The sequence below is a fragment of the Pyricularia oryzae genome, chromosome 5 (genome assembly GCF_000002495.2).
Source record: "Pyricularia oryzae 70-15 chromosome 5, whole genome shotgun sequence".
NCBI classification, from domain to species: domain Eukaryota; kingdom Fungi; phylum Ascomycota; class Sordariomycetes; order Magnaporthales; family Pyriculariaceae; genus Pyricularia; species Pyricularia oryzae.
This window is the reverse complement of record NC_017852.1, coordinates 1,565,702-1,588,581: the sequence shown is the minus strand read 5'-3', so window position 1 is coordinate 1,588,581 and position 22,880 is coordinate 1,565,702. Positions and strand designations below refer to the sequence as shown.

The window sequence follows — 22,880 nt, the reverse complement described above, 5'->3', positions numbered from 1 at the left end:
CCTGATAGCAGCGGTAGTCAAGGATAAATCTCCTTCGGCCGTAAAGAGCGTCGCGCCGTGCCTTGTTTCGCTTGCTTCAGTGTATGGACGGAAAATCATGCAGGAGTAGTATGTTGGTCAAACCCAGCTACGCACTGGGGTATGGGCAGTGTGATAATACATGATTATTTCTATGTTTTTAATCTCATAAACAAAAGTCTATATAGTAAAAAGGTCTTTGACGCTTCGATCGCTTCGGACTGACCATGTCCCTCAACTCCCATAGTATAATGTTACACCCTCCCTACCGACCTGAACGAGTTGCCTGGCCATATCCACCTCCGATTATTACCTCAAAGTTTCGTTGACCTTGACCTCTTCCACTGTAGGTCCATTACCCTCATGTCCACTACTGCCACCGCCTTTCCATGAACGGCCCATATCCTACACCAAACTTCGCAGCGGTCGGGAACCTCGGCGCGGCAAAGTCATCCCTGGACGACGCAGCATCGAAATAGACCTGATCCGGCGCAGGCTCAGACACGACGTTCCTATCCACCGACGGGGCAGTAGCAGTAGCAGACGAGACCTCGTTGTTCCTCCTACCGGCAATCGTCTCACGATCACGCGTGACAGCGTTGTTGGCGACGGTCAGGTTCCGGTAGTACAGCATCACGTCCGGCTGCGAACCGATACCCGCCGTTGCGTTGAATATTTCTGGGTACCGTTCAAAATTACCCCCAAACGAAAATTCTTGCCTGATGTTCCCGGAGCCGGTGGAGGTGGATGGTCGGCCCGGGATGATGGTCTGCTGGAAAGTGGCCGACCCTTCGCGGAAAGTCGAGAGGATGCTTGCGGTAAAGTTCTTGTCGTTCCGCGTCCCCGCAAAAGCCTCGAGCCCATCCGGGAAAACGGACCTGCCGGCGATCTGGAACGTCATGCCCTGGTTCATGCCGGCGCTCAGCGTCATGGTGCCCGTCTGCGGAGAGTTTTGGATCCGCATGTCGACGGCCAGTGGATAGTTGTAATCCTGGCCGTAGATTGTTTTCTGGTCGGAAAAGGCAGTGTCGGATCCAAGGACGCCAAATCTTGTGACTTGATCCTGGCCGTAGTTTGTGACGTTGTTCTTGTTGTCGTAGGATAGGCGCTGTCTCCAGGCGGATTCAAAGCTCGACTTTTGCGTCTTGACCCTTGCCTTTACGGTAAAATCACGCTTGACAGCGACGTTGTACGTCAAAGTCTGGTTTCGACCTCGCTGGTCCCGGGTTATGGCGTGTTGCGAAATGTCGATCGAGGGATCCACGCCTTGGATCTCGGGGGTGCTCCCTGTGGTGATGGAACCCTCATCATCCAGCCAGACAAAGACTTTTCCGGTGATATACCACTAGAATTAAATGCCAGTCAGTAATCTTCAATCTAGTGTAGACGCTATCGACAAGGGCAATTCCAAGTATGGCGCACTTACACTGCTGGTAATGTTGTTGGACAACGTGCCGCTTTTACCATTGTCATCCAGTAGTCCTCTTACGTCAAACGAAAAGGTATGGGGATTTCCGTCGCATAAGAGTGGGAGCCACGGCGTAATGTCAATCTCGTGCTCGCGAAGGTTAAAAGCTTGTAGCCCAACCACTGGCCGGTGAAGTGTTGGAACCACTCCTCCGGTGAATATGACAGGGAATGGCCATTGAAAGCCGGCAAGCTTCCCGTCGATCATGGCGGCGACCTCGCGGAAGGGGCTCATGCCCGGGGCCATGCCGTTGGTGGCGTTGAAGGTAGCCACGTCACTCTGTAGGAGGTTCGACCACCAAAACTCCTCCGCCGCCTGGCCGTTGGCTTGGATCGCCAGCACGGCACGATTGGCATTGCGAGGGAACGACTTGACAGTGGTGCTGGCATTCATTCCCGGAAGAAGGAAGACGCTGAGTGGCGTACCCTCATTCCTACTATAGTTGAGTGCGGTGATCGGGATGATCACGTCGGCAGGCGGGGCGGTGGCCGTCTTAACGTCATCCTTGAAGAAAGTGGCCGTCAAGGTAGTGTTGAAGGAGGCTGTATAGTTGGCATTGACCAGGTTTCCTAGGTCAAATATAACCGTCTGCGGCTTCTTCCAGAGAGATAGGTACTGCGTCATATCCCTGTGGTACTCCCAGTGAATTCCTGGAGAGGCTGTGGGCTCAGCCGTCGATGTCCGCCAGACTTCTGTGTCACCCAAGTACATAAGCGCAAGGCGGTCGAACTGTCTCCCTGCCGACACCACGCTGAAATTCATGACTACCCGGTTGAAGTCACAGTTGGGCGGCGTGTAGTTTCCAACAAAAGGTTTGCCGTAGCTGAAGGCAAAGACGTGTTCCATGAGCAGAGCTGAGCACGGCGCACCGCCGGCTCGCGTACTATTCGCCGGAGTGAGGACCGGCTGGGAAACCTCAAAGCATTGCAGCACTGGCCGCCGCGGGGTTGTGAGCCCTGGAATCCCGGGGAGGCCTGGAATCCCAAGTTGGCGTTTGTGGAGGGCGTTTGAAGCAGCATTGCGAATAGCTGAAATTACCCGCCCCATATGTGAAGACGACGAAGGCGACTCCTTGCCTTTTGGCACCGTGTTTTGTGCCCATATATCGGGAACCAACGAGACACTGGACTGGGAGTGGTCCGGTGGTGATGCAGTTGAATTGTATGTAGATACTGCAGCTGCAGGCAGCTTGTGACATCCGACAGTAGTTCTTGTCGGTAGCAGTAATAAAGAGAATATCCCTATTACCAGCAAAAGAGGTACCAGCGGCGGTCGTCTCCGACGCGAGCTTGAACTGGGTGTGGCCTCATTTTCGATTGGTGCCTTCTGGTCTTCACAATCCGGCAAGAGTCTTTGTTGCTCTAGATCTTCTTTGGTGGCCTCCATGGCTGTGTTGCCGTTCGTTGCCTTTGCCGCACCCTTGTCAGCCAGAAAGGAAGCTCGGGATTCCTGATCTGCTCAATGGGTGATTCAGATACCCAAGCCACGACAACAATGACTTTTGGCGGCTACCTAGGTAAATAAAAAAAGACCTTGGTTCGGACAAGAGTGTGGGAAGTCCAGGAAAAACAGGCTCCTTCGACAAGGTACCTAAGGGCCTGGCAGCGGAGCTACAGATTAATAAATACCGAGCAGCTCATCATAATACCTGATTAACTCGTCTTAAAACCGTTTACCTGTCGTTTATCAGTCTTACTCGTAAGCTTCCATTTCGAGGCAAATTTTAATTTAGGATGATGAATCGTGGTGACGGATGTTTTTGGGGCAATTGGATCGCAAATGAATAGCTACGGTCTGTTTACACGCGGGAGATCGTCGTGGACGTCGCGACTGGCTACTGCAAATGTACAGGGATCTTCCACCAAAGGCGGGGTCGGCCGTCAACGAATGCTGCACTTGGACGAATAAGTTGGCTAAAGTTGAGTCGATGACTTTCGTTAGCTTTTGGCCATATTGCAACACTGCAACAGTTACCTTGATAAAGTGCGTTATTTCCCGAGTCACCAATCTTCTCCAAAAGAATCACTACTCGCCCGCCCAGACTACGCGGCCCGAAGCGGGCAGTCGTCAGCAAGTCGACCCTTGATGGCCAGGTCAGCTTTTTTTTTTTTTTTTTTCTTTTTTTTTCTTTTTTTTTCTTTTTTTTTCTTTTTTTTTCTTTTTTTTTCTTTTTTTTTCTTTTTTTTTCTTTTTTTTTCTTTTTTTTTCTTTTTTTTTCCCTAGAAATATTACTGCACACTTTAGGTAGACGATCTGCGCGGAGTTCCATGGCTGCAAAGAGTCAAAGCACCCCTTTTCGATGATTTCAACGGTAATAAACATGACCCCTTGGGCATGGGATGGCGCTATGATGCATCTCCGCCGTTGAAATATGGTGAACAAGCTGCAATGATTCCCCGAACCCTTTTTTCTCCATCGTCGGAACTCCTGAATGCACCGTTCGGATGATTGTTTATTTGGGTTATGATTTGAAATTTGACCCCGTTGAGTGTGGTGGACGCGGAGCTGGTCTAACTTTTACCTCCCGCTGTCATCATAAAGGTTGCGCACTACCACACAAAATGATCCCAAGGGATACGCCACCACCTGCTCGTGCGCAACGAATTGACATGCGCACCAACGTGAAAACGCGCAAGCATTTCGCGCTGTAAATCAAATCTGCAGCTGTCAAAAACATAAACACAACATATGATGGCAGGTTCGAACATATAACATTATCTGTGGGGCATTACCTGTAAGGTGGTGTTTTGAAGAAGAACCCACGGGAGATATTGAGCTTGTGGTTTGGATTACCCCTTTAAACCCTTGCGAAATCTACAGTCTGAACACCTTCTTTTACTGCCGTATCATTGGATCAAATAGTTGACACCCTACAGCACAGTCAACATACTAGGGCCATCAGACTAGGTCAAAGACTTCTTTTTTATTTAACGGGATACCATAAGCGTGCTGGACGATATCAGCTCCCCAGGTTTACACTCTTCATGCCCAAATAAGAATAAGACTCCAAGACGCGTGCTGTATATCATGGCATGGATGACGACAAGTTCTCCCTCGATTTTCGAAAGCATGGCCCTCTTTCTCCTAGCCCTAGACCTTTTAAATGCTGCCCGAAGAGCTTTACTCTGGCAAGGTATCGCCAGAAATTGGAGCACCGGTGCCAATACCAGCAGGCCCAACATTATCTTGAGATCAAGATACACAGGACAAAGACACGACCCCCGACAGTTCGGGATCGACAATATCTTGTTTCTTGGGAGGTGCCCTCCATAATATGTAAGTTGTCTCGTATCTCTGAGAACAAGCAGCATAGTAAGTTCCAGGCCATGCAGACTGCAGCGGTACAGCTACACTTTGCTAGTGGTTGTTGTTTGGTCATTGCCCTCGAATATGTGTAGCCATTAGACCCTTGTCAATTTTCTCTTGAGTGAGTACGTAGCATTACCGAAAGCTGGACCAGGACTTGAAGCTGATACCAGCCTAGGAATTCCATTTACGAAATTTATCAATGCCAACAGATTGATTACGGCTTGGCAAGTGTTACCGTCTACACAATCTTTGGAGTAGCACGCGAATCATACGGCCGTTTCTGGATTCCATCGGAGCCTTGGAGCCTTTGTAAGGTTCGCGTGGTGGAGATTGTGATCTGTGGAAAGAAGGATTTCCCAACTCCGTTAGCAAGCTACATAGGTAGCTTCAGGGGCACTACAGGGAACATAAAGAAAAGAGGGGAACGAAAAAGAATTATGTCACAACCAAACATAGAACGCGGAGCATATCTGACCAAAATATAAAGGCGCTGAAAATATGCTGGGCTTGACTATCACCATCCATTCCGTCCAACGGATGGCAACTTTCATTGTGCTCACTATTTGCCACTTATCTCAACCAGAGGGAAGACATTAGCATCTAAACTTACTTACACGAGCAAATGAAGGGGTAGTGGAGCAAAAATACAAAAACATACAACACCGAGGATTCCCCAGTGGTCACCCACCTGAGTACTAGTTCGGCCCTCACTGGTTTGACTAGGGGAGAGCGGACGGGATCCCGTATATTCCAGTGGGTATGGTCGTATGTGCTAGAAAGCTGAATGATTGTGATATATAAGCTAAATTTGAAATCCAAGGCTTCTAAATCTGGGTTGCTCACAGCTACAGAAATTGACGTCTTTGCTTCACATGGTCCCAGCCAAAAATCCGCCTTTCTATTCCTTAAGTAGGATTTATGGACAATCAGAACTTCTACGGGGACTAAGGACAGTCGAAAGAAACGGCACTTTTATAATGCACTGGGTCTCATGGCCAGGTAGAGGTCTATGTACAAAGAACCCAAGTCACCACATCAAAAATTGCTACGCCTTCTGCTCTTGTAGCCCTTGGTTCTCTGCTTTGGCGTCAAGGCGCTCTTGTCATTGGCCACCGTCAGTTGTCCTTAAACCTCTGAAAACATTTGTAGATGAATTCTGCGGAATCGATTCTTTATTCCCAGCCCTATCACTCTAACAATGATAGGCCTGTTTGCCACAGCCACTACCCTGGGGTATCAGAGACGTCAAAAAGGGCATCTGTCTCGGTATATCTCAAGATACAACTCATTGTTATATTGCTGGTAGTTTCTCTCATACTGCCTAACCGAGATTGTAAGTCCCACGAGTGTAAACAAAGGCCCTCGGTGCTAGCTTGCCGCTCTATGCCTCAGTTGTTCCTCTCGCCTGCCTGCAGACGGTTGAAATACATCGGCAAACAATACACTTGTAAGTGGTTAGAACTTCCCTTGCGGGCAGGATTGAGTTTTAATTTAATCGATCTCAAACAAAATCACTCGTATGTCTATTGTTTTGGCCTTTGTAGCTAGCCTTTTTATCAAATCCTTAGTTCTGCCATCTCTAAATAGGAAAACAAGCCTGCGTAATTGGGTTGGCCACGCCGGTACCAGCCATGATTTGAACCTGTCGCGAAGCCCAAAGTTTGTTCATCTATAAGGAGTTATTTTCAGAGACCGCTGCCGCTTTGAGAGGAACCCTGAACGGCGGTGCGGTTGACTGGATGATGTAAAGGCTAGCTCTGGTGGATGCAAACACGCCCCAGCATGTTTTGTTGAGCATACTTTTCGACATACAGCAGGGTCTCAGAAAAGGTCAGATCCGCATTTTCACTTCATCAATACAACCTTCTTCCCGATCCGATTCACCAGCGACTCCGTCGGATCAGTCGGCTTCGTCGCCATCCGCACCGGCCCATTTCGCGGATCTAGCCGCCCACTAGATGGGCATGATGATCGACTGCGGAACCAAACTCCGCCAGAGGCACCACCGGCTCAGCAAAAGTCTACCTCTCGGCCTATTGACATGAGACGGTAAGAAAGCTGCCCGGTCAAAGACGAAGACAATCCTTATAGGGATAGAATAGCGAGGGAGGGGCAAAGGCAGATACGGTACAAACGTCCATAGCGCCGCTTTGGCCCCAATTCGCAAGCTCGAGCCATCGCAACTGCCATCTGTAGAACCCAAGGTAACTATTTCCCAAAACGGTCCAATACTGTCATCGCTGCAAAGTTGCCATCGGCGGCGAATCGGGATTAAGCGTGTCCGATACTAAAAGGCCGAGGGAGCACCATCGCGGATAAGAGCCAGATGCAAAGAGGAAATATAAGCCTGGATTTGGCTCGTGTGACCATCGACTAGTTTAGATAGAGAACTTGGGATGCCAAATCCCGACTATGCCCCAAGATTGTTTCTTTAGGAACATTCATCCGAATACCCACCCAATGCGGTGGTCCGGGCGCTTCCGCTACCCGAATTTCGATAGCCGGGAGGTACAATACTTTCCTATGCTTGTATATGTAAGTATGCTCGTATATAGTGGCTTGGGATGACATACAGACTATGCTTCTCCTGGAATAGGCATTATCATTGAATGAGCAGAGTTGACTGAGGTCCGACAAGGTTTACATGTACCGCCATTATAGCAAGCGTGAGAGCTTAGTTAACCCCCGTATCTGATACCCGGGTCCAGACCCGAGGCTTTCTGGACGACGTTCTTTGGGTCAGGAGGCATGGTGATCATAGCAGTAACCACACCAATCAGGAGACAAAATCCGATGTATACTCAGTCAGGTCTAGAGAAATGGTGAAGAATAAAATGAAAAAAAAAGACAATGGCCGCGCTCTGTCCCCCGCAAGCTCCAATATCGAAACAAGTAGAAAGAGAACCCCCTGAGCATAACGCATCGAAAAGAGTAACCTAGAAACCATAACTCCCAGTCGATGACGGCGGACCGAAAAGGGCCTGCCGCCTGCTTTCTTTCTTAGACTCGTCGGGTGTCTCTTTCCGCGGAGGGGGCGGAGGAATCGTGCCGGCGGGGGCCGGTCGCATAGGTAGTGAGAAGGTCGCCTTGCTCGCGCTCGAGGGTTGGGCGGGTATGGCGGAGGCGTAATCGGCAGACGAAGACGAGACCCCGTGGTAGCTAGCACCCGAAGACATAGGGACCGAGCTGGTTGTAGCCATCCTCGGCCCTAGTCCCGGATGTAAAGCCGATCCACCTGGTCTGCCAAGCCCGCCGATCCCTCCGCCGGCCCTCGTCGGGGATCGACTCGATATGCTGCCATACTGGTCACGAGGTGACACTATAGCTCCCAGTATGGGGATCTCACCTGAGGTAGGGGTTTCTAACGGGCGGTCGTCGCCGTGGTACGTCGCCGTAGGCGAATCGCTTGACCGTAATAGGTCTGCCGTCGCCGGCGAGAGCTGCGGCGCAAGGTGCGACTTGCGGTTATCCCGCTCCATCAACCCAAACGCCCACTCGCGTAGGTCGACAGGCGTCCGCTTCGCTGCTTGCACAAAAGGATCGCGCTCCTGAAGAACCATAAAATCGTTAGGGCCAGCCATATAGCAGACCAATGCGCAGTTGCTCGCAGTGGACCTTTCGAAGGAAATGTGGAACCTACAAAGAGCTCCTCTGGCGTTGGTCTGTCGTCCGGGTTCTTGTAGAGACACTTCTGAATCATATCCTCGAGAATTTGGGGGAAAGCATCGCTCTTCGGCAATTTCGGTGCCGGCTCGTGTACAATCTGCTGCAAAAGATCAAGGATACCGGCAGGCGCCGACTCGGCATCTGAAAGCTGTTCGCTTGCCGCAAAGGGGAACTTGCCAATTGCAAGCTCCATAATGCTGAGACCAAAACTCCAAACATCTGACTTAACCGTGTACTTTTCTCCCTGAATTCTCTCAGGGGCCATGTAAGTTGAAGTGCCGACAAACGTATCGGCTATCGAGTTAATAAGTTCTCCCGACACACCAAAGTCGCACAGCTTGATCGATCCCCTGGAGTTGACCAAGATATTCGATGGCTTAATGTCACGATGCATAATGTGATGTTTTGCGTAAAGGTAGGTTAGGCCTCCGAGGGTGGCCTCGGCGATCTTCCCCAGCACATCAACTCTTATGGGACCGAACACCCTCGACACGCGATCTAGTGACCTAAAGCCCGGAATTACCGTCAACATCAAACGGGAAAGGCTGACCAGAGCATCTTGCAGTGGCAACCAATACTTTCGAGACAGACACGCTCTAGGATTTCAGGCTTACCCAACATCTGCGTACTCCATACACATGATGACATCGTTGTTCTCGTTGAGGAAAGCACCATAGAATGTGACGATGTACTCGGAATTGCAACTGTGCATGATCTGTAGTTCTCGCACAATGCGCTTCCGCATCTCGCGCTTGGCCTCAACGTGTATGACCTGATATTTGATGTGAGCGATTGCTCCTCCAAAGGGGAACCTGAAACCGGAGGAGACCATCAATAAACCACCGATTATGTTCTTACCTTGCGCGCCATGACCGTGTTTGTCGGAATATGCCTGACTTTGCTGACCGTGCCTCCGTTACCAGAACCGAGATCCTTGATAACCTCCAAGTCCTCGGGGCGGAGGTCCAGGTTAAACTCAATACCAATCTCGAGTTGTGCATGCTGATCCGAGTCTCTGTGGATAGGGGCGTTCTCCGCGGTTGGGGGCGGCTTCGGTGCTGCAGGAGTCAAGGCGAGTCCCTTGACGTTCCTGCGCTTCATGGTGCGCGGCGCAAACGGGTCGGCCATTTTGACGGCGGGCAGATCGCACTGGGCGAGTTACGATGGAATTGTTGTTACCGAGAGTCAGCTCGCGGGTCCTTTTTGATCGAGTCGGACCTGTTAGGCACAAATCCAAGAATCTTCTGCTCCTGGTACAAGCTGTTACCCCGGGGTGGAAGCCTTCGCCGAAAAGCCCGGATCTCGTCAGATCCGCCGGTAATAGATGGAAAATGGTCGAGTACAAGGAAAACTCGAGGTTGCCTTCGGATTGAATGCTCCGGGGTTCTGCTGCAGGGTTGCAGTAACCGTCGTTGCTTAGCTGAGAGAAATCACCGCTGGGGAAGTCTTCAATGTAAAGAAATGTAAGTAAGTAGTTGTGCTTTGGCAGCTCTCAAGTATTAACAAACTTCCGTATCGGGGTGCGAGCAAGCTGCAACCGAAGACAAGGTGAGGTGCTCGAAACAGTTTACAGTTTGGGAACGTGCAAACCTAGCTGCGACTAGCTGAGGTACGCAAACGCGAGACAAAGAAAAGGGGTTCGGGCAGCAGCTGGGTTAGCGGGGTGTTGGAGACCAGGCGAAAAAAAAAGGTACCGAACCGCCCGTCTGCAAATTGCAACACAAACGAGAAAAAAACAAAGACCGGATGGGTTGAGGACAACACGTACTCGGGGCAGGCGACTCAAGACCAAACACACTCAGTGTTGTATATGGCAAAGTCCGATGAATGTGATAGGACCTGTTTGAGCGAATCTTTCGCAAGGTACATAGCAGGTAGGTCGGGTCGGGGGTGGGCGGCTGATTCGCATTTAAAAGGCGCGCCACATCTTCTGCCGGCGGCGGGAGCTCGTACAGTAAGGGTAGGTGGACGAATGAATGGTGGGGTCAGTTTGGAAGTTTGGGGGTTGCCGATTGAGGGGCATGGCCGTGGATCCCAGCGTCAACCTTCATCGGGGCCCAGGATTGGACTGCATTTGGATGTTTGGACTTTGGAAATTCGCGGTACGGTACCTGTGCCCACCGGTCATGACATGGATGGACACGACCACGAACCAAAACCTCCGGTGTCGAGAAGCATCTGTTCTCACGTCCTCAATCGTGATGTTGGTAAGTTCACACTTGTAATAAGTCTGCGTTGTAGATTTATTTTCCTAGGGTTGGCATGCATACATCAATTCAAAGATCCCATCGATCAAGTACTTTGAATAAAACCCGTATCGCCTGCCCGTATCAACCAACGACTAAGCTATCCAGCTGGAGATCTGTCGTGCTCCTCTCCACTTCTAGACCTAGCTCAAACATACATACCTAGTACTATGGTAGGATCCATTTCTGTTCAAGGCTTTCCCGGCCAACTTGTAGGGCCGGCCAGCCTGCTTCTGGGAGATCTGAAATACCAGCTTACAATGTCAAAAACAAGTCACGCCACAGCAACAGCCACAACCTGGTCTCAAGAAGATTAACATGGTACGGGATCTACCGGCAGGGTACATACGCACTCTACTTGGATAAATTTTATCCGGAGAGCATGAGTGAAGTTCTGGTCACAGGTGACAAAACGTGTATGATGCCAATGTCACTTCGCAGCTCGTAACAAAAATATTAACATTCATGGAAATAATAACGATGGTAATATTGGACATATTTTATACATAGCTGCCTACTTTCTTCTTTTCACCTGTGAATATTTGTATCTCGGTCGCTTAACTTATTGTCTTTCTTAATTGGTTTCGACACGAAGCTTGCTTATGATTGAATCAAGAGCCGCCCACTTGCATCGAGAATTTCTTAACAGCTCGACTAACAAACATGTTGACTCCCGCGATGCACAGCCAAACACCTGAAAGTTGCCAACGTCAGCCTACCTATTGAGGAACTAGGTGACATGCAAAGTTAATGCGCTGAGGCTTCTTGGTAGGCAGAGGCTCACACAGACCAGACCCACCAGGCCCACTCTATGGGCGAATCGAGATTTTGATTGGCCAACGACACCAGGCTGCAGCTGCTTTAGCTCGCCGTGCCGGGTAGATGTAGCGTGTTGTAGTTGCGTCGCAACAAAAATACAAAAATTCCATCCAAACCTTTATCGACGCCAACTTCCCCTTAAACCGTCGTGTTATCTGCCACGGCCGGTTTGCCAAAACAGGTTCAAACCAGTACCTCCGAGCTCCCTTAGCCCATAAAAGGTCTTGGATGCTCCGGCATTGCAATTGCTCTCGACTGGTTTCCAATTTTCTTTTGTCCTCATCAAGCTCTTCACAACCTACGTCAGATATTTTAGGACGACGCGCCGCCCGCAAAAACCGCCACGATGAGCAATGACCTGCGCAATCTGATTGACGGCGAAGCCGAGCTTGATGATGAGGAAGATGACGAGTCCTTTGCGTCGGACGGAGGTGGTGGCTCCAACCGACGTGACAAGCCCGCGCCGGTCGATGATTCAAGTGAGGAGGAAGATGATGATGATGAGGAAGAGGCCCAAAGGGTTTGTACACTTGCCCTTGAGCATTAGCCAATGTCCAAGATACTTTGTATCATACGAACTGACTTTGTTCATATCATTAGATTCGCGAGAACTTTATTGTCGACGAAGACGAGGATGAGGAAGATGAAGATGACGAAGTTGCGCGCAAGCGCCGTCGGAAGCGCCGACGTGCCGAGCGCGAAGAAGAAGCACAGCTCGACGAAGAAGATCTAGACCTTATTGGAGAAGCTCGTCCTGACTGGGAGCGCAAGACCGAATCCCAAGTGAGTCTAGCCGAGCACCAGCAACGTCCCCTCGAGTTCCAGCAACCACTAACAGATACGCGTGATAGCAAAAATTCAAACGACTCAAGCGTGGCCACAGAGACGATGACGACCGAAACAATCGAAGCCGAGACCTTACACAAATATTTTCCGATGATGAAGACGCGGAAGAGAGGAACTACGGCAGTCGACCCAGCCACCGTGGGCCGGCAGACGAGTTCGACGACTTCATTGAGGAGGATTTCCCGGAAGACGAGGAGGAACGCAACCAGCGTCTTGAGGACATGGAAGTTGCTCGTCCTCGTGACCGTGGCGTTGTTGTCGATACCAGTGGCTTGGACAAAGATGCTCTCGAGGACTTTGAAGCCATCTTTGGCCATGGTGAAGATTACGACTGGGCCTTGCAGCTGGAAGAGGAGGAAGAGGATCGCAAGCAGGAAGAGCGAACTCTCGAGCTCAAGGACGTCTTCGAGCCATCACAGTTGAAAGAGAAGTTGTTGACGGATGAAGATAATGAGATCCGCTTCACTGACGAGCCCGAGCGCTTCCAAATCGACAGGAAACCTTTCAAGGACCTTCAGCTTACTCCAGAACAGTTCAAGGAGGAAGGCCGATGGATAAGCAAGTTGATGCTTCCGCAAAAGAATCTTGCTCCCGAGCTGAGGAATCCTTTCAGGCGAGCTGTCCAGAAAACCCTCGAGTTCTTTGTTTCCGACGGTCTGGAAGTTCCTTGCGTTCTCCACCATTATAAGGACAACCTCCTTCACTACAAACGACCCGAAGACGGCGATCACCCCGGCGACGACGATGGACCGCCTGCTCAACTGCTTTTGCTAGAGGATCTATGGCGGATTGTAGATCTGGATCTCAAGTTCCGGTCTTTCGTGGAAAAGCGCAACATTCTTGACAAGTCTTACCAGAACCTGAAGACTGCTGGCATACAGGATGACGTCTTTGACGAGATGGTTTACCGAGCAGAGACGATTGAGGAGCTTCAGGATGTTCAAGACTACATGCACTTCCATTATTCGAGCCAGATGAAGGATCTTGCTGCTGCCGGAGCCATCAAGGGAGTCAAGAGGGTCGCCAAGTCAACCGGCGTCTTCGAGCGCGTCCGGAACAGTACCGTTTATAACTTCGTCAAGGCATACGGCATCACCCCCGATAAACTCGCCCAAAACGCTCTCAGAGAAGGCAAGAAGACGTCGGCAGAAGATAACAGCAAAATGCCACTTGACCTGGCCGACAGTCTCACCGACTCTTACTTTGATACAGCCGATCATGTTATCAAGGCAGCACGATCCATGTTCGCCGAGGAGTTGTTCTTGAATCCACGGATGCGTCGTCACTTCAAGGTCGCCTATTACAACATGGGTATTGTCGACTGCAGGCGAACGGAAAAGGGTCTGCGCAAAATTGACGAGTCTCACCCATTTTATGAGATCAAATACCTCATCAACCAAACCATTGGTGATTTGGCGAGACGGCCCGAAATATTCCTCAAGATGATGAAAGCTGAGGAGGAGGGGCTTGTTGAAGTCAAGCTTACTCTGCAGAATGAAAGGGAATTCCGAAAGAACCTTTTGAGCGAATTCCAGTCGGAAAACTTCAGCGAGAGAGCAGATGCATGGAACGAAGAGCGAAAGAAGGCACTTGACCTGGCATTCCCGAAGCTCGAGAAGATTATCACCAAGGGAGTGAAGGAGTCGCTTCGCACAGCATGCCAAGACGAACTTCTCAAAATCTGCCGCGAAGAGTTCTCAAAGCGTGTAGACCAGGCGCCTTTTAGGCCCAAGGGTTTTATGCTGGGGATGACGCCTCGTTGCCTTGTGATTTCCAACGGGATGGCTGATCCAAACCGGGATTTGCTTTGCTGGGCTTTGGTTGATGACGGAAAGCTCGTCGAGCAAGGAAAGTTTGGAAGTCTTGGACGCGACGAGGCTGCACGCACCGCCTTCGAGGATGTGGTCGAGCGCGCAAGGCCGGATGTCATAGGTGTCAGTGGGTGGTCCGCGGACACACAACGCCTCGTGAAGGATCTCGAGACTCTTATCAGCGAGAAGGGCCTGATGGGTAATGAATTCGACGACCCCGATACAGATGAAGTACGCACAGAGTTGCTGGAAGTTGTCGTCGTCAACGATGAGACTGCAAGACTTTACAAAGACAGCGCCCGTGGAGTATCTGACTACCCGAACCTGAACCCGGTGACTCGCTACTGTGTTGGGTTGGCCCGGTATATGCAGAACCCTCTCAAAGAGTACTGCTTGCTCGGCAAAGACAACACTTCTTTGGCCATCCACCCCTGCCAAAACCTCCTTCCACCGGCCAAGTTATTGAGGACGATGGAAACGGTCCTGGTTGATATCGTGAACCTGTGCGGTGTCGACATCAATGACGCAATCAGCGACCCCAGAGAGGCCGCCCTGCTGCCCTACGTCGCTGGTCTCGGTCCCCGAAAGGCCACAGCAGTTCTTAAAGCCATCAACGCAAACGGCGGAGTCGTCAATACTCGTGACGAACTTGTCGGTGACCCCGACAGTGGAAAACTCCAAGTCGTCGGTCCTCGTGTGTGGAACAACTGCGCTTCTTTCTTCATCATATCTTACGAGCATGCTACGCCCGAGGCTGATCCGCTGGACGCGACTCGTATCCACCCAATGGACTATGAGTTGGCGAGGAAAATGGCGGCCGATGCTCTTGACATGGACGAGGAGGATATAAAGGCCGAAGTCGACGAAGGTGGCCCACCTGCCGTGGTCCGCAGGCTCTTTAAGGAGAACCGTCAAGAGACATTATATGACTTGAGCATGGAGGACTACGCCGAACAGCTTGAGAGGCAGGGATTACTCAAAAAGGCGACTTTATATGCTATTCGTGGCGAGTTTCAGTCGCCCTACGAAGAGCTGCGGCACAGCTTTGTGCAGCTCACGGCGGACCAGATATTCACCATGTTTACCGGAGAGACCAAAGACTCGCTGTGTGAACAGATGATCGTGCCAGTGAACGTCCGGGTGGTCAAGGAGGACTTTGCTATTGTGAAGCTTGACTGTGGAATTGAGGGTCGCATCGAGGCGCATGAGGTTTCCTCCAGGCACACACCACGAGAGATTCTCCAGACGGGGCAGACAACGCGCGCCAAGGTTTTGGAGCTGAACAGGAAAGACTTCATGTGCAAGATGTCTGTACGGGAGGATGCACTGCGGTACCCCTACCGGAAGATGCATGATCACGACCGCGACAACTGGGATTTCCGGCAGGAGGAGAAGGACGCAGCAGACCTGACGGAGAAGGATGTAGTCACGGGTCGGGCGCAGCGTGTCATCAAGCACCCGATGTTCAAGTCCTTCAACTCGACAGAGGCGGAGCAATATCTTGGGTCCCAACCACCAGGCGAACTGGTTATCAGGTCATCGTCCAAGGGCAGCGACCACCTTGCCATTACTTGGAAGGTGGCAGACGGTGTGATTCAGCACATTGATGTTCTGGAGCTCGACAAAGAGAACGAATTTGCCTTGGGTCGCACCCTCAAGGTGGCCAACAAGTACACCTATTCCGATCTGGACGAACTGATCGTCGAGCATGTCAAGGCGATGGCCAGGAAGGTAGACGAGCTGATGCAGAGTGACAAGTTTCAGAAAGGGTCAAGGAGTGATCTTGGTAAGCACACTCACTGCGTCTTTGCAGCAATTTCAGTAATTCTCATGGTGGAGACTGGATTTACTAATTCGTCATCTGCAAAACATAGAACGATGGCTCACGACATATATGGATGCGAACCCGACTCGGTCAACCTATGCGTTCTGCCTGGACACAAAACACCCCGGTTATTTCGTGCTCTGCTTCAAGGCAAGCCGGTCATCAAAGATTGGTTCTTGGAGCGTGCGTGTGATCCCTGGAGCTTACGAGATGATGGGTAGTCAGTATCCCGACGTGAGGGCGCTTTGCAACGGATTCAAACTGCGGTTCCAGAGTGAGATTTTGAAGATGCAGTCGGGAGGGCATCATAGGGGTGGGAGGTAGATAGCTAGATGACAATTAGGGGTTTCTTCTTTGGGTAAGGAGGACTGTGTTTCCATTAGCGAACCTCAGCTAATTCGCTGCCTAATAATTACTGTAACCCAATAGGCTGAAGTTGGGTTGCAGTGAAAGGGTGATCAGCTGCTTGGTGGATCATCTTACTTGCCTTAGGGCCATAGGGCTGTGCACCTTGGCAAGGTCCCCAAGGTACAATATGCAGATGTAGAAAAAAAAACAATAACAACATGGCTTGAATTTTCCAAGTATTCCGACGGACCGTCTGGGTTAAAATGTACTGGCACAAACAATTTCCAAAATGGGAATCGAGATCGTGTGGGCTTGGCCGCCTATTCAGCCCGAGGTAAATTCGTATTCCTCTGGCGCATAGCCGTAAGTTCCGATCTAGACCTTGCCTAGGTAGGAAAGGCAAGTTATTGTAGCTGAGCAAAACTTTCATATGCCTTGTGCTACTACGTCAACAAGGTCCATTATTTGGCTTCCTGGAAAGGACGGGGGCGGCTTGGACGGATGGATAAGACGATTTTTTTATAATTAGCACCAGCCGCGTTACGTGCAAATGGGGGGACATGGGAGGAATTTGCTGGTATTGAAACGTGGTCCAACTCTCCGTTCCCGCTTACGGCTTATTCTGAACCTCCGACAGGAGCGAGACCAGCGTGACTTACAATGAGGGAAACTACCTTAGATACCTAGGTAGTTGTATGTTCACGTTATTCAATCATTTATTCACTCTGGTGTTTCTTCCCAAAGTCAATTGCCAATTCACCCTTTCTAGGCTGGCAACAAGTTCACTTTGCTGTATTGTTGCTTGCGTCCGACGTTACGTACCTCTATTGCAAGGATTACGTTTGTCACTGAAGCAAGCCAAGCAATTCACCACTCCACCCGAGCTACGGCCGTGCGCGTTTAAACGAGCCAAAAACGATACTGAACGAGCTCGAATCCCCATTTGCGAAGCACCACGTCATACTTGCCTTTTCCTGAAAGCCCAGGCCCCCTTACCTCTTGAACGGTTAAACCCATCTCATCAGCGAACTGTACGATACGCGTGCCCATCGGGGCAGCTTTCCATTCCAACGCCAGAGAGCACACTGCCGCCATAGGTAACTCTCCAATCAGGTGCACACAAGATGGCTGGCATCGAGCAGCTTGAAATACATAGCAAGGTAGGTGCAACCTAGGAACGGAGTTTTGTTTTTTTTTCTCTCCAATAGAGGGGTATATGCAGCGTTGGGTTGCTTCGCTCGGGGGGTTAAAATCTCCGAAGAGGACAGACTGCGCGCGCGCTGAACGAAGAATCTGGATAGCTGACATGCGCTCCATTCTGGTGCTTGTTTGTTCGTAACAGTCGTACATCGTCCGTTGGGTCAAGGTCGAGGATGGCTACACGGTGTCGTGGAGCGTGCAACCGCACAAGAAGTCAATGTCAGTCTCTTGCTCTGCGTCTTTCCTCCGTCTACAAGGACGCATGTCTTACCCCAACCCAGCAAGCTTATTCCCCACGCGGGAGCCCACTGGCCCGTCTGCTAACGACGCTACAGAAACTTCGGCATTGTTAAGCATCCTGGCAGCGCCGGTACGAACCTAGCCACGACCGCAGGCCAAACCGACGACTCGACATTGACGATCGATACCTCTGTCAACGATGGCTCCAACGACCCCAAGGGCGCCGCCAGCGGATCTGGTGGTCTCTTCAAACGGGATGCGAGCACCGCTGAAGAGCAGCTGTCCAAAAAGGGCTTCAAGATGATCAAGTGGCACGGCAAGTGTCCAGCGGATAAGGTCACGACAGGCACTTACGATGTCGCAGCTGGGCAAAGCGGGATGTATGGAATGGTATTCGACAACACCTTCTCCAAACAGACGTCAAAAAATGCTACGATTGTGCTCCTTACCTACCCGACGGGCTCTGCACCGCAGCCCGGCCAAACCCTCTCGAACCTCAAGGCCGGCCCCAATGCCAGCGCGAGCAAAACGAGCCTCGGCCGTCATTCCAACCCAAGCCCCATGATCGGTGCAACCAACGAGAGTCTAGACAGTCTGCACAGCCAACAGCAGCTTCCCGGCCGCTCGCGTTCTTTGGCTTCCCAGGGTGGGGGCGGACCGTCGAATGCCCACACGGGGATCCTGATGAAGCGCAGGCGCAAGAAGGGTCAGGGCTACGCGAAGCGTTTCTTCTCGCTCGACTATGCCACTTGTACCTTGTCGTACTATCACAACCGCAACTCATCCGCCTTGCGCGGTGCCATCCCCCTCAGCCTGGCCGCCATTGCTGCCGATGAGCGCAGGAGGGAAATCAGCATCGACTCGGGCGCCGAGATTTGGCACCTCAAGGCCCCCAACGACAAGGATTTTGCCGAATGGGCAAGCGCATTGACGAGGGCCTCTCGGATCGCCAGAGGTGCTGAACCTCCAACTGCCGGAGGGGCGGCGGGCGGTAGTTCTATGCAGCAGACTTTTGGCGGGGCAGGTAGCGCTCTTGCGCCGCTCAACAACCCGCAGGAGGAGGATCGGGAATGGCAGCAGGTTGAGGCGCTTGTTAGCCGTGTTGTGGGAACTCGTGATGCGCTCAGGAGGCTGGTTAAGGATATGTCGGTACAGAACCATGCGGTAACATCTCCACGGCCCGCTACTGGAAACAGGTCTGTGTCTTCTGCCACACCTGTCGCAGAAGAGGGTGACGGGTATTTCCAGGGTGTTGAGAAGAGGCCGTTCTGGAAGCGCAAGTCCAGTGCCATCGTAACTACTCCACAGTCTTTCCACTCTGCATCGACAGCTCTAGCAGTCCCGAGTCCGAACACTACAACCATTACAGCAAATGGCGGCCCTGGCGACAAGCGCAAGTCCAAGGCGTACAGCCTACATGAGCAGAACATGTATGGCGTGCAGGAGAACTGCAAGGCTTTGCTTGGCGACCTGGACTCGGTAGTCTCGGGGTTTTCTCAGCTACTGGCCACGAGCAAACGGAGACGAATGCCTGTGCCCCAATCGGCTGCATCTCGAAACAGTATCGAGTCCACCTCGACGGAAGAGTTCTTCGATGCTGCCGAGGGCACAGAGGGCCGCTCGGAGCTTCTTATGATCGACAATCAGAGCGAGGAGTCACCGAATTCGGAAGCAGAGGACGAGTTCGGCTCTGCCCAGGACGCTTCCGACCGATCGTCTGTGTCTTCAATTGCGGACGGAGACGATCTCACCCGCACTGGTACAGTCGACAACAGTAACCTTTATTACCCAGCAAAACCCAAATCGCTTGATCCGCTCCCCATAACCACCACAATACAACGCAGGCGTACCATTCCGCCTGCGACCACCATGCCTCCCAGTTTGATTGCATTCGTTCGGAAAAATGTCGGCAAGGACTTGAGCACCATAAGCATGCCTGTCTCGTCCAACGAGCCAATATCACTCCTGCAGCGCATGGCAGAGCAGCTCGAATATGCAAGCCTACTCGACACGGCGGCCAAGCAGAAGCTGGAAACAGACAGGCTTCTTTATGTCACTGCCTTTGCCGTGTCTCAATTCAGCAGCACTCGGGCAAAGGAGCGTGCCATCCGCAAGCCATTCAACCCGCTCCTTGGTGAGACGTTCGAGATGCTCAGGACAGAGTCAGAATGCCCCGGCGGTGTGCGCCTGCTCGTCGAGAAGGTTTCGCACCGCCCCGTACGGCTGGCGATGCACGCCGATGGCGCCTCATGGAGCTTCGCGCAGGCGCCCGCACCCACGCAAAAGTTCTGGGGCAAGAGCATGGAGCTAACGACCGAGGGTAAGGCCCGCGTGGTGCTCAGGCTGCCCGACGGCGGGGAGGAGCACTACAGCTGGGGAGTTGCAACGGTATTTCTCCGAAACGTCGTCATGGGAGAGAAATACGTCGAGCCTGTGGGCAGCATGGCGGTCAACAATGAGTCGACGGGATCGCGAGCCGCCGTTGAGTTCCGCACCAAGGGCATGTTTGGCGGCAGGGGCGAGGATGTGCAGGTCGAGACGTGGGGACCGGACGGCGTGCACACTGGCATTTCCCTGGCGGGCACCTGGACCCAGAGCCTACGCAAGGTCGAGGCAGGCAAGTCGGCCGGGGCCGAGGTGTGGAAGGCCGGCAGCCTCGTGGACAACGCGAGTCAAGTCTACGGCATGACGACGTTTGTTGCCTCGATGAACGAGATTACAGAGCTGGAGAAGGGCAAACTGCCGCCCACGGACTCGCGCCTGCGGCCTGACCAGCGCCTGGCCGAGCAAGGCAAGCTGGATGACGCCGAAAACTTCAAAGTCCAGCTCGAGGAGGCACAGCGGGCGCGCAGGAGGGCGCTCGAGGAGCGCGGGGAGCAGCACCGGCCCAGGTGGTTCGTCAAGGTTGCCGAGGGGCCCGACGGGGACGAGGTGTGGCGGCTCAAGGGTGGCAAGGATGGTTACTGGGAGGAGAGGGCCAAGGGATCATGGACGGGAGTTGAAGATATCTTCAAGCAGTAGAGTCGAGACTCGGATGGGCTGGGTTAAATGTGCTTCTTTTTGTTTAGTCGATTTTTTCGCTTTCGCTTTATCGTTTCCTGCGCAAATCTGCTTTTCAGGGCGTATTTATACCTATCGCATATCTATGGATTTGCGACGTCGTTTCAATCTTCGTTTTTAATTATTAGGGATTGCATGGTCCAAGGAAAAGAAAAACAGGTTAGAAGAATGCTAGAGCTTTTTTGAGCATAATGCTTGGTCTAAAGTGCAAGCAGCAACTATGGCCACCCGCCTCGTGCCTTGTATTAGGTCATAATGAGTTAATTGGCTGCTACAAGATTGCTATTATGGATTTTATTTTTCGTAGTTATAGATTTCGTTGTCTCATGGCTTCAGTATATCCTCAAACCGCACTCCCCAGTACCACCCAGCAATAGTCATGGCGCCCAGGCTCATGGTCAGGGCAGTCAGGAAGTTCACCTCGTTGTTGTCCAGCAGGTCCCAGCCGCTCTCGGCAACGCGGCCGGGCTTGCCGTCGCCAAAGCTGCCCTTGCGCTGCTTCTTGACGTCGCCCGAGGGTGCCGTGGCCTCAACCGCGTCGCCGGCCTCACCGTGCAGCATAGCGGCCTTGACGCCTGCGCGGGCCTTGAGGTGCGACTGCGACGGCGTCACACCGCCCTGCACGCCCGGGCCCGACACCAGCACCCGCACGCCGCCCTCGCCCTCGACGATCTTGCCTGTGCGCGTGTCCCGCACCGAGCGCTGGAACAGCGCGCCGAGAACCGAGTCGTAGACGCTACCCAGGGCGCCCCAGATCGCCAGCGAGATCATGGCGGTGGCCCGCTGCGAGGAGCTCCAGCCGGCTCCGACGCCGGTGCCGGAGGTCTCGCACAGAGGCGTGAAGAGGACAGAGGCCACGACCACCACCATGCTGCCGAGCAGGCCGGCGCCGAGACCCAGGGCAGTCACGCCGCCGTTGGTGCCGCGCGGGACCTTGCGGAGGGTAGGGGAGGTGATGAGGCGAGGAGTCGCGGACGATAGGATACCGAGCTCGGACGAGAAGGTGTCGGCTGCCATGGCGGCGTAGTTGGCGATAATGCCGATCGGGAGCAGATCGCCGGCCCAGGCGAGGCACAGGGCACCCTGGGGAATTGGGGTCGAGCCGCTTAGGAGAAGCTGCTTGCGTTGGTGAAGCTGGTAGGCGTGGAGCAGGGAGAGGACCGATGCTACGAGGGAGTTGGCGAGAACTGTGTCACGTTGTTTTGGTCAGTCAGGTTTCAGGGCGGTTTCTTGGGTTTGTCCAATGCTTTCGAGCTTGCATGGCTCCGAGTGCGGGTTGAGAGAACCTGAGCGGTTTAACAAACCTTGTATGTGTGTCCTGGGCCCTTCTCCGCCCGATGTGCCCTGCGAGCCCACCGTCATGTTGGCCTTGACATCCTTCTTGATCTTGGTGACGCGCGTGCCGGCCAGGAAGAAGACGACGAGGAGCGCGAACGGGAGGTTCCAGGGGTGCACGGCGTGCGCGATGGCAGAGGCTGCGGCAGCGGCGATCCCTGCCGGGGTCAGGCTGTTGTGGGAATGTGCACGATATACCAAGGCCAGCGTGGCCGGCACGGCGATGATGGCTTTCATGGTTGCGTGGGGTTAGGTGACGGATGAAAGGTGTCTGTTGCTGAAGCAGGCGGTCAAGGTAGCTAGGTTGAAAGTTTGGGGCCAAGATACAGTACAGGCCATATATGATGCGTGGCAGTTGATATTGTTCAAGTTTTCTGATCTGACAGGCAATAAGAGCTGCGTTGCTCGTCACAAGGATCAGCCTTTTCTGACATCACCAACTAGCTGGTGGGGCTCGTACGTACCCCATGTTGCCCATGGAATTGGATGGGATGGGATGATCCACTTGACCTTGAGCTCTCGTTAACTGTCAAGTGGCACGGCTGTTGGTGACTAGACCTAGGTGTACCTCTGACTACCTACAGACGGCAGCTATGACCGCAAATATAGGGCTAAAGACAGTGTTTCTTCTATATCGCGAATTAGTTGAGGCTACCTTATATCCTTTACTTAGTATTATTATCCGTTCG

At 52.4% G+C, this 22,880-nt stretch overlaps 6 protein-coding genes and 1 non-coding gene across 7 annotated transcripts; 2 read left to right on the top strand and 5 right to left on the bottom strand.

Annotated features, from left to right (window-relative positions):
• Window positions 1-388: 388 nt before the first annotated feature.
• Window positions 389-2,872, bottom strand: MGG_00799 (peptide-N4-(N-acetyl-beta-glucosaminyl)asparagine amidase A; the record flags this gene model as incomplete). The annotated part of the gene is made up of 2 exons (XM_003718139.1): window positions 389-1,363; window positions 1,445-2,872. The coding sequence occupies 2 exons, from the start codon at window positions 2,870-2,872 to the stop codon at window positions 389-391; spliced, it is 2,403 nt and encodes an 800-aa protein (XP_003718187.1).
• A 286-nt stretch (window positions 2,873-3,158) lies between these two features.
• MGG_17364 (uncharacterized protein) lies at window positions 3,159-3,808 on the bottom strand (the record flags this gene model as incomplete). The annotated part of the gene is made up of 4 exons (XM_003718138.1): window positions 3,159-3,162; window positions 3,336-3,399; window positions 3,461-3,528; window positions 3,726-3,808. 4 exons carry the CDS (start codon window positions 3,806-3,808, stop codon window positions 3,159-3,161), a joined length of 219 nt encoding a protein of 72 aa, XP_003718186.1.
• A 1,638-nt stretch (window positions 3,809-5,446) lies between these two features.
• On the bottom strand, window positions 5,447-5,562 carry MGG_20352. The gene has a single exon (XR_001729807.1). It is a non-coding gene; the product is annotated as a 5S ribosomal RNA (ribosomal RNA).
• A 1,205-nt stretch (window positions 5,563-6,767) lies between these two features.
• Window positions 6,768-10,767, bottom strand: MGG_00800 (STE/STE7/MEK1 protein kinase). The gene is made up of 6 exons (XM_003718137.1): window positions 10,230-10,767; window positions 9,320-9,907; window positions 9,076-9,233; window positions 8,436-8,967; window positions 8,142-8,343; window positions 6,768-8,089 (listed from the first exon to the last, which is right to left on the bottom strand). The coding sequence occupies exons 2-6, from the start codon at window positions 9,587-9,589 to the stop codon at window positions 8,004-8,006; spliced, it is 1,248 nt and encodes a 415-aa protein (XP_003718185.1). The 5' UTR covers window positions 9,590-9,907; window positions 10,230-10,767; the 3' UTR covers window positions 6,768-8,003.
• An 847-nt stretch (window positions 10,768-11,614) lies between these two features.
• MGG_11491 (transcription elongation factor SPT6) lies at window positions 11,615-16,605 on the top strand. The gene is made up of 4 exons (XM_003718136.1): window positions 11,615-12,046; window positions 12,127-12,309; window positions 12,378-15,969; window positions 16,058-16,605. The coding sequence occupies exons 1-4, from the start codon at window positions 11,873-11,875 to the stop codon at window positions 16,330-16,332; spliced, it is 4,224 nt and encodes a 1,407-aa protein (XP_003718184.1). The 5' UTR covers window positions 11,615-11,872; the 3' UTR covers window positions 16,333-16,605.
• A 335-nt stretch (window positions 16,606-16,940) lies between these two features.
• On the top strand, window positions 16,941-21,048 carry MGG_11490 (oxysterol binding protein). Its single transcript, XM_003718135.1, has 3 exons — window positions 16,941-17,516; window positions 17,699-17,775; window positions 17,892-21,048. The coding sequence occupies exons 1-3, from the start codon at window positions 17,481-17,483 to the stop codon at window positions 20,815-20,817; spliced, it is 3,039 nt and encodes a 1,012-aa protein (XP_003718183.1). The 5' UTR covers window positions 16,941-17,480; the 3' UTR covers window positions 20,818-21,048.
• On the bottom strand, window positions 20,988-22,583 carry MGG_00802 (uncharacterized protein). Its single transcript, XM_003718134.1, has 2 exons — window positions 22,161-22,583; window positions 20,988-22,043 (listed from the first exon to the last, which is right to left on the bottom strand). Exons 1-2 carry the CDS (start codon window positions 22,426-22,428, stop codon window positions 21,181-21,183), a joined length of 1,131 nt encoding a protein of 376 aa, XP_003718182.1. The 5' UTR covers window positions 22,429-22,583; the 3' UTR covers window positions 20,988-21,180.
• Window positions 22,584-22,880: the final 297 nt, after the last annotated feature.

Excerpts from the sequence above, each read along its gene's own strand:
- MGG_11490 (XM_003718135.1), top strand. The coding sequence starts at position 17,481 with ATGGCTGGCATCGAGCAGCTTGAAATACATAGCAAG. Across the intron at positions 17,517-17,698 it reads AGCTTGAAATACATAGCAAG|TCGTACATCGTCCGTTGGGT; the intron begins GTAGGTGCAACC and ends TGTTCGTAACAG. Across the intron at positions 17,776-17,891 it reads CAACCGCACAAGAAGTCAAT|AAACTTCGGCATTGTTAAGC; the intron begins GTCAGTCTCTTG and ends ACGACGCTACAG.
- MGG_00802 (XM_003718134.1), bottom strand. The coding sequence starts at position 22,428 with ATGAAAGCCATCATCGCCGTGCCGGCCACGCTGGCCTTGGTATATCGT. Across the intron at positions 22,044-22,160 it reads GCCCAGGACACACATACAAG|TTCTCGCCAACTCCCTCGTA; the intron begins GTTTGTTAAACC and ends AACGTGACACAG.
- MGG_11491 (XM_003718136.1), top strand. The coding sequence starts at position 11,873 with ATGAGCAATGACCTGCGCAATCTGATTGACGGCGAAGCCGAGCTTGAT. Across the intron at positions 12,310-12,377 it reads AGCGCAAGACCGAATCCCAA|CAAAAATTCAAACGACTCAA; the intron begins GTGAGTCTAGCC and ends TACGCGTGATAG. Across the intron at positions 15,970-16,057 it reads AGGGTCAAGGAGTGATCTTG|AACGATGGCTCACGACATAT; the intron begins GTAAGCACACTC and ends TGCAAAACATAG.
- MGG_00800 (XM_003718137.1), bottom strand. The coding sequence starts at position 9,589 with ATGGCCGACCCGTTTGCGCCGCGCACCATGAAGCGCAGGAACGTCAAG. Across the intron at positions 9,234-9,319 it reads ACACGGTCATGGCGCGCAAG|GTCATACACGTTGAGGCCAA; the intron begins GTAAGAACATAA and ends ATCAAATATCAG. Across the intron at positions 8,344-8,435 it reads CAACGCCAGAGGAGCTCTTT|GAGCGCGATCCTTTTGTGCA; the intron begins GTAGGTTCCACA and ends ATGGTTCTTCAG.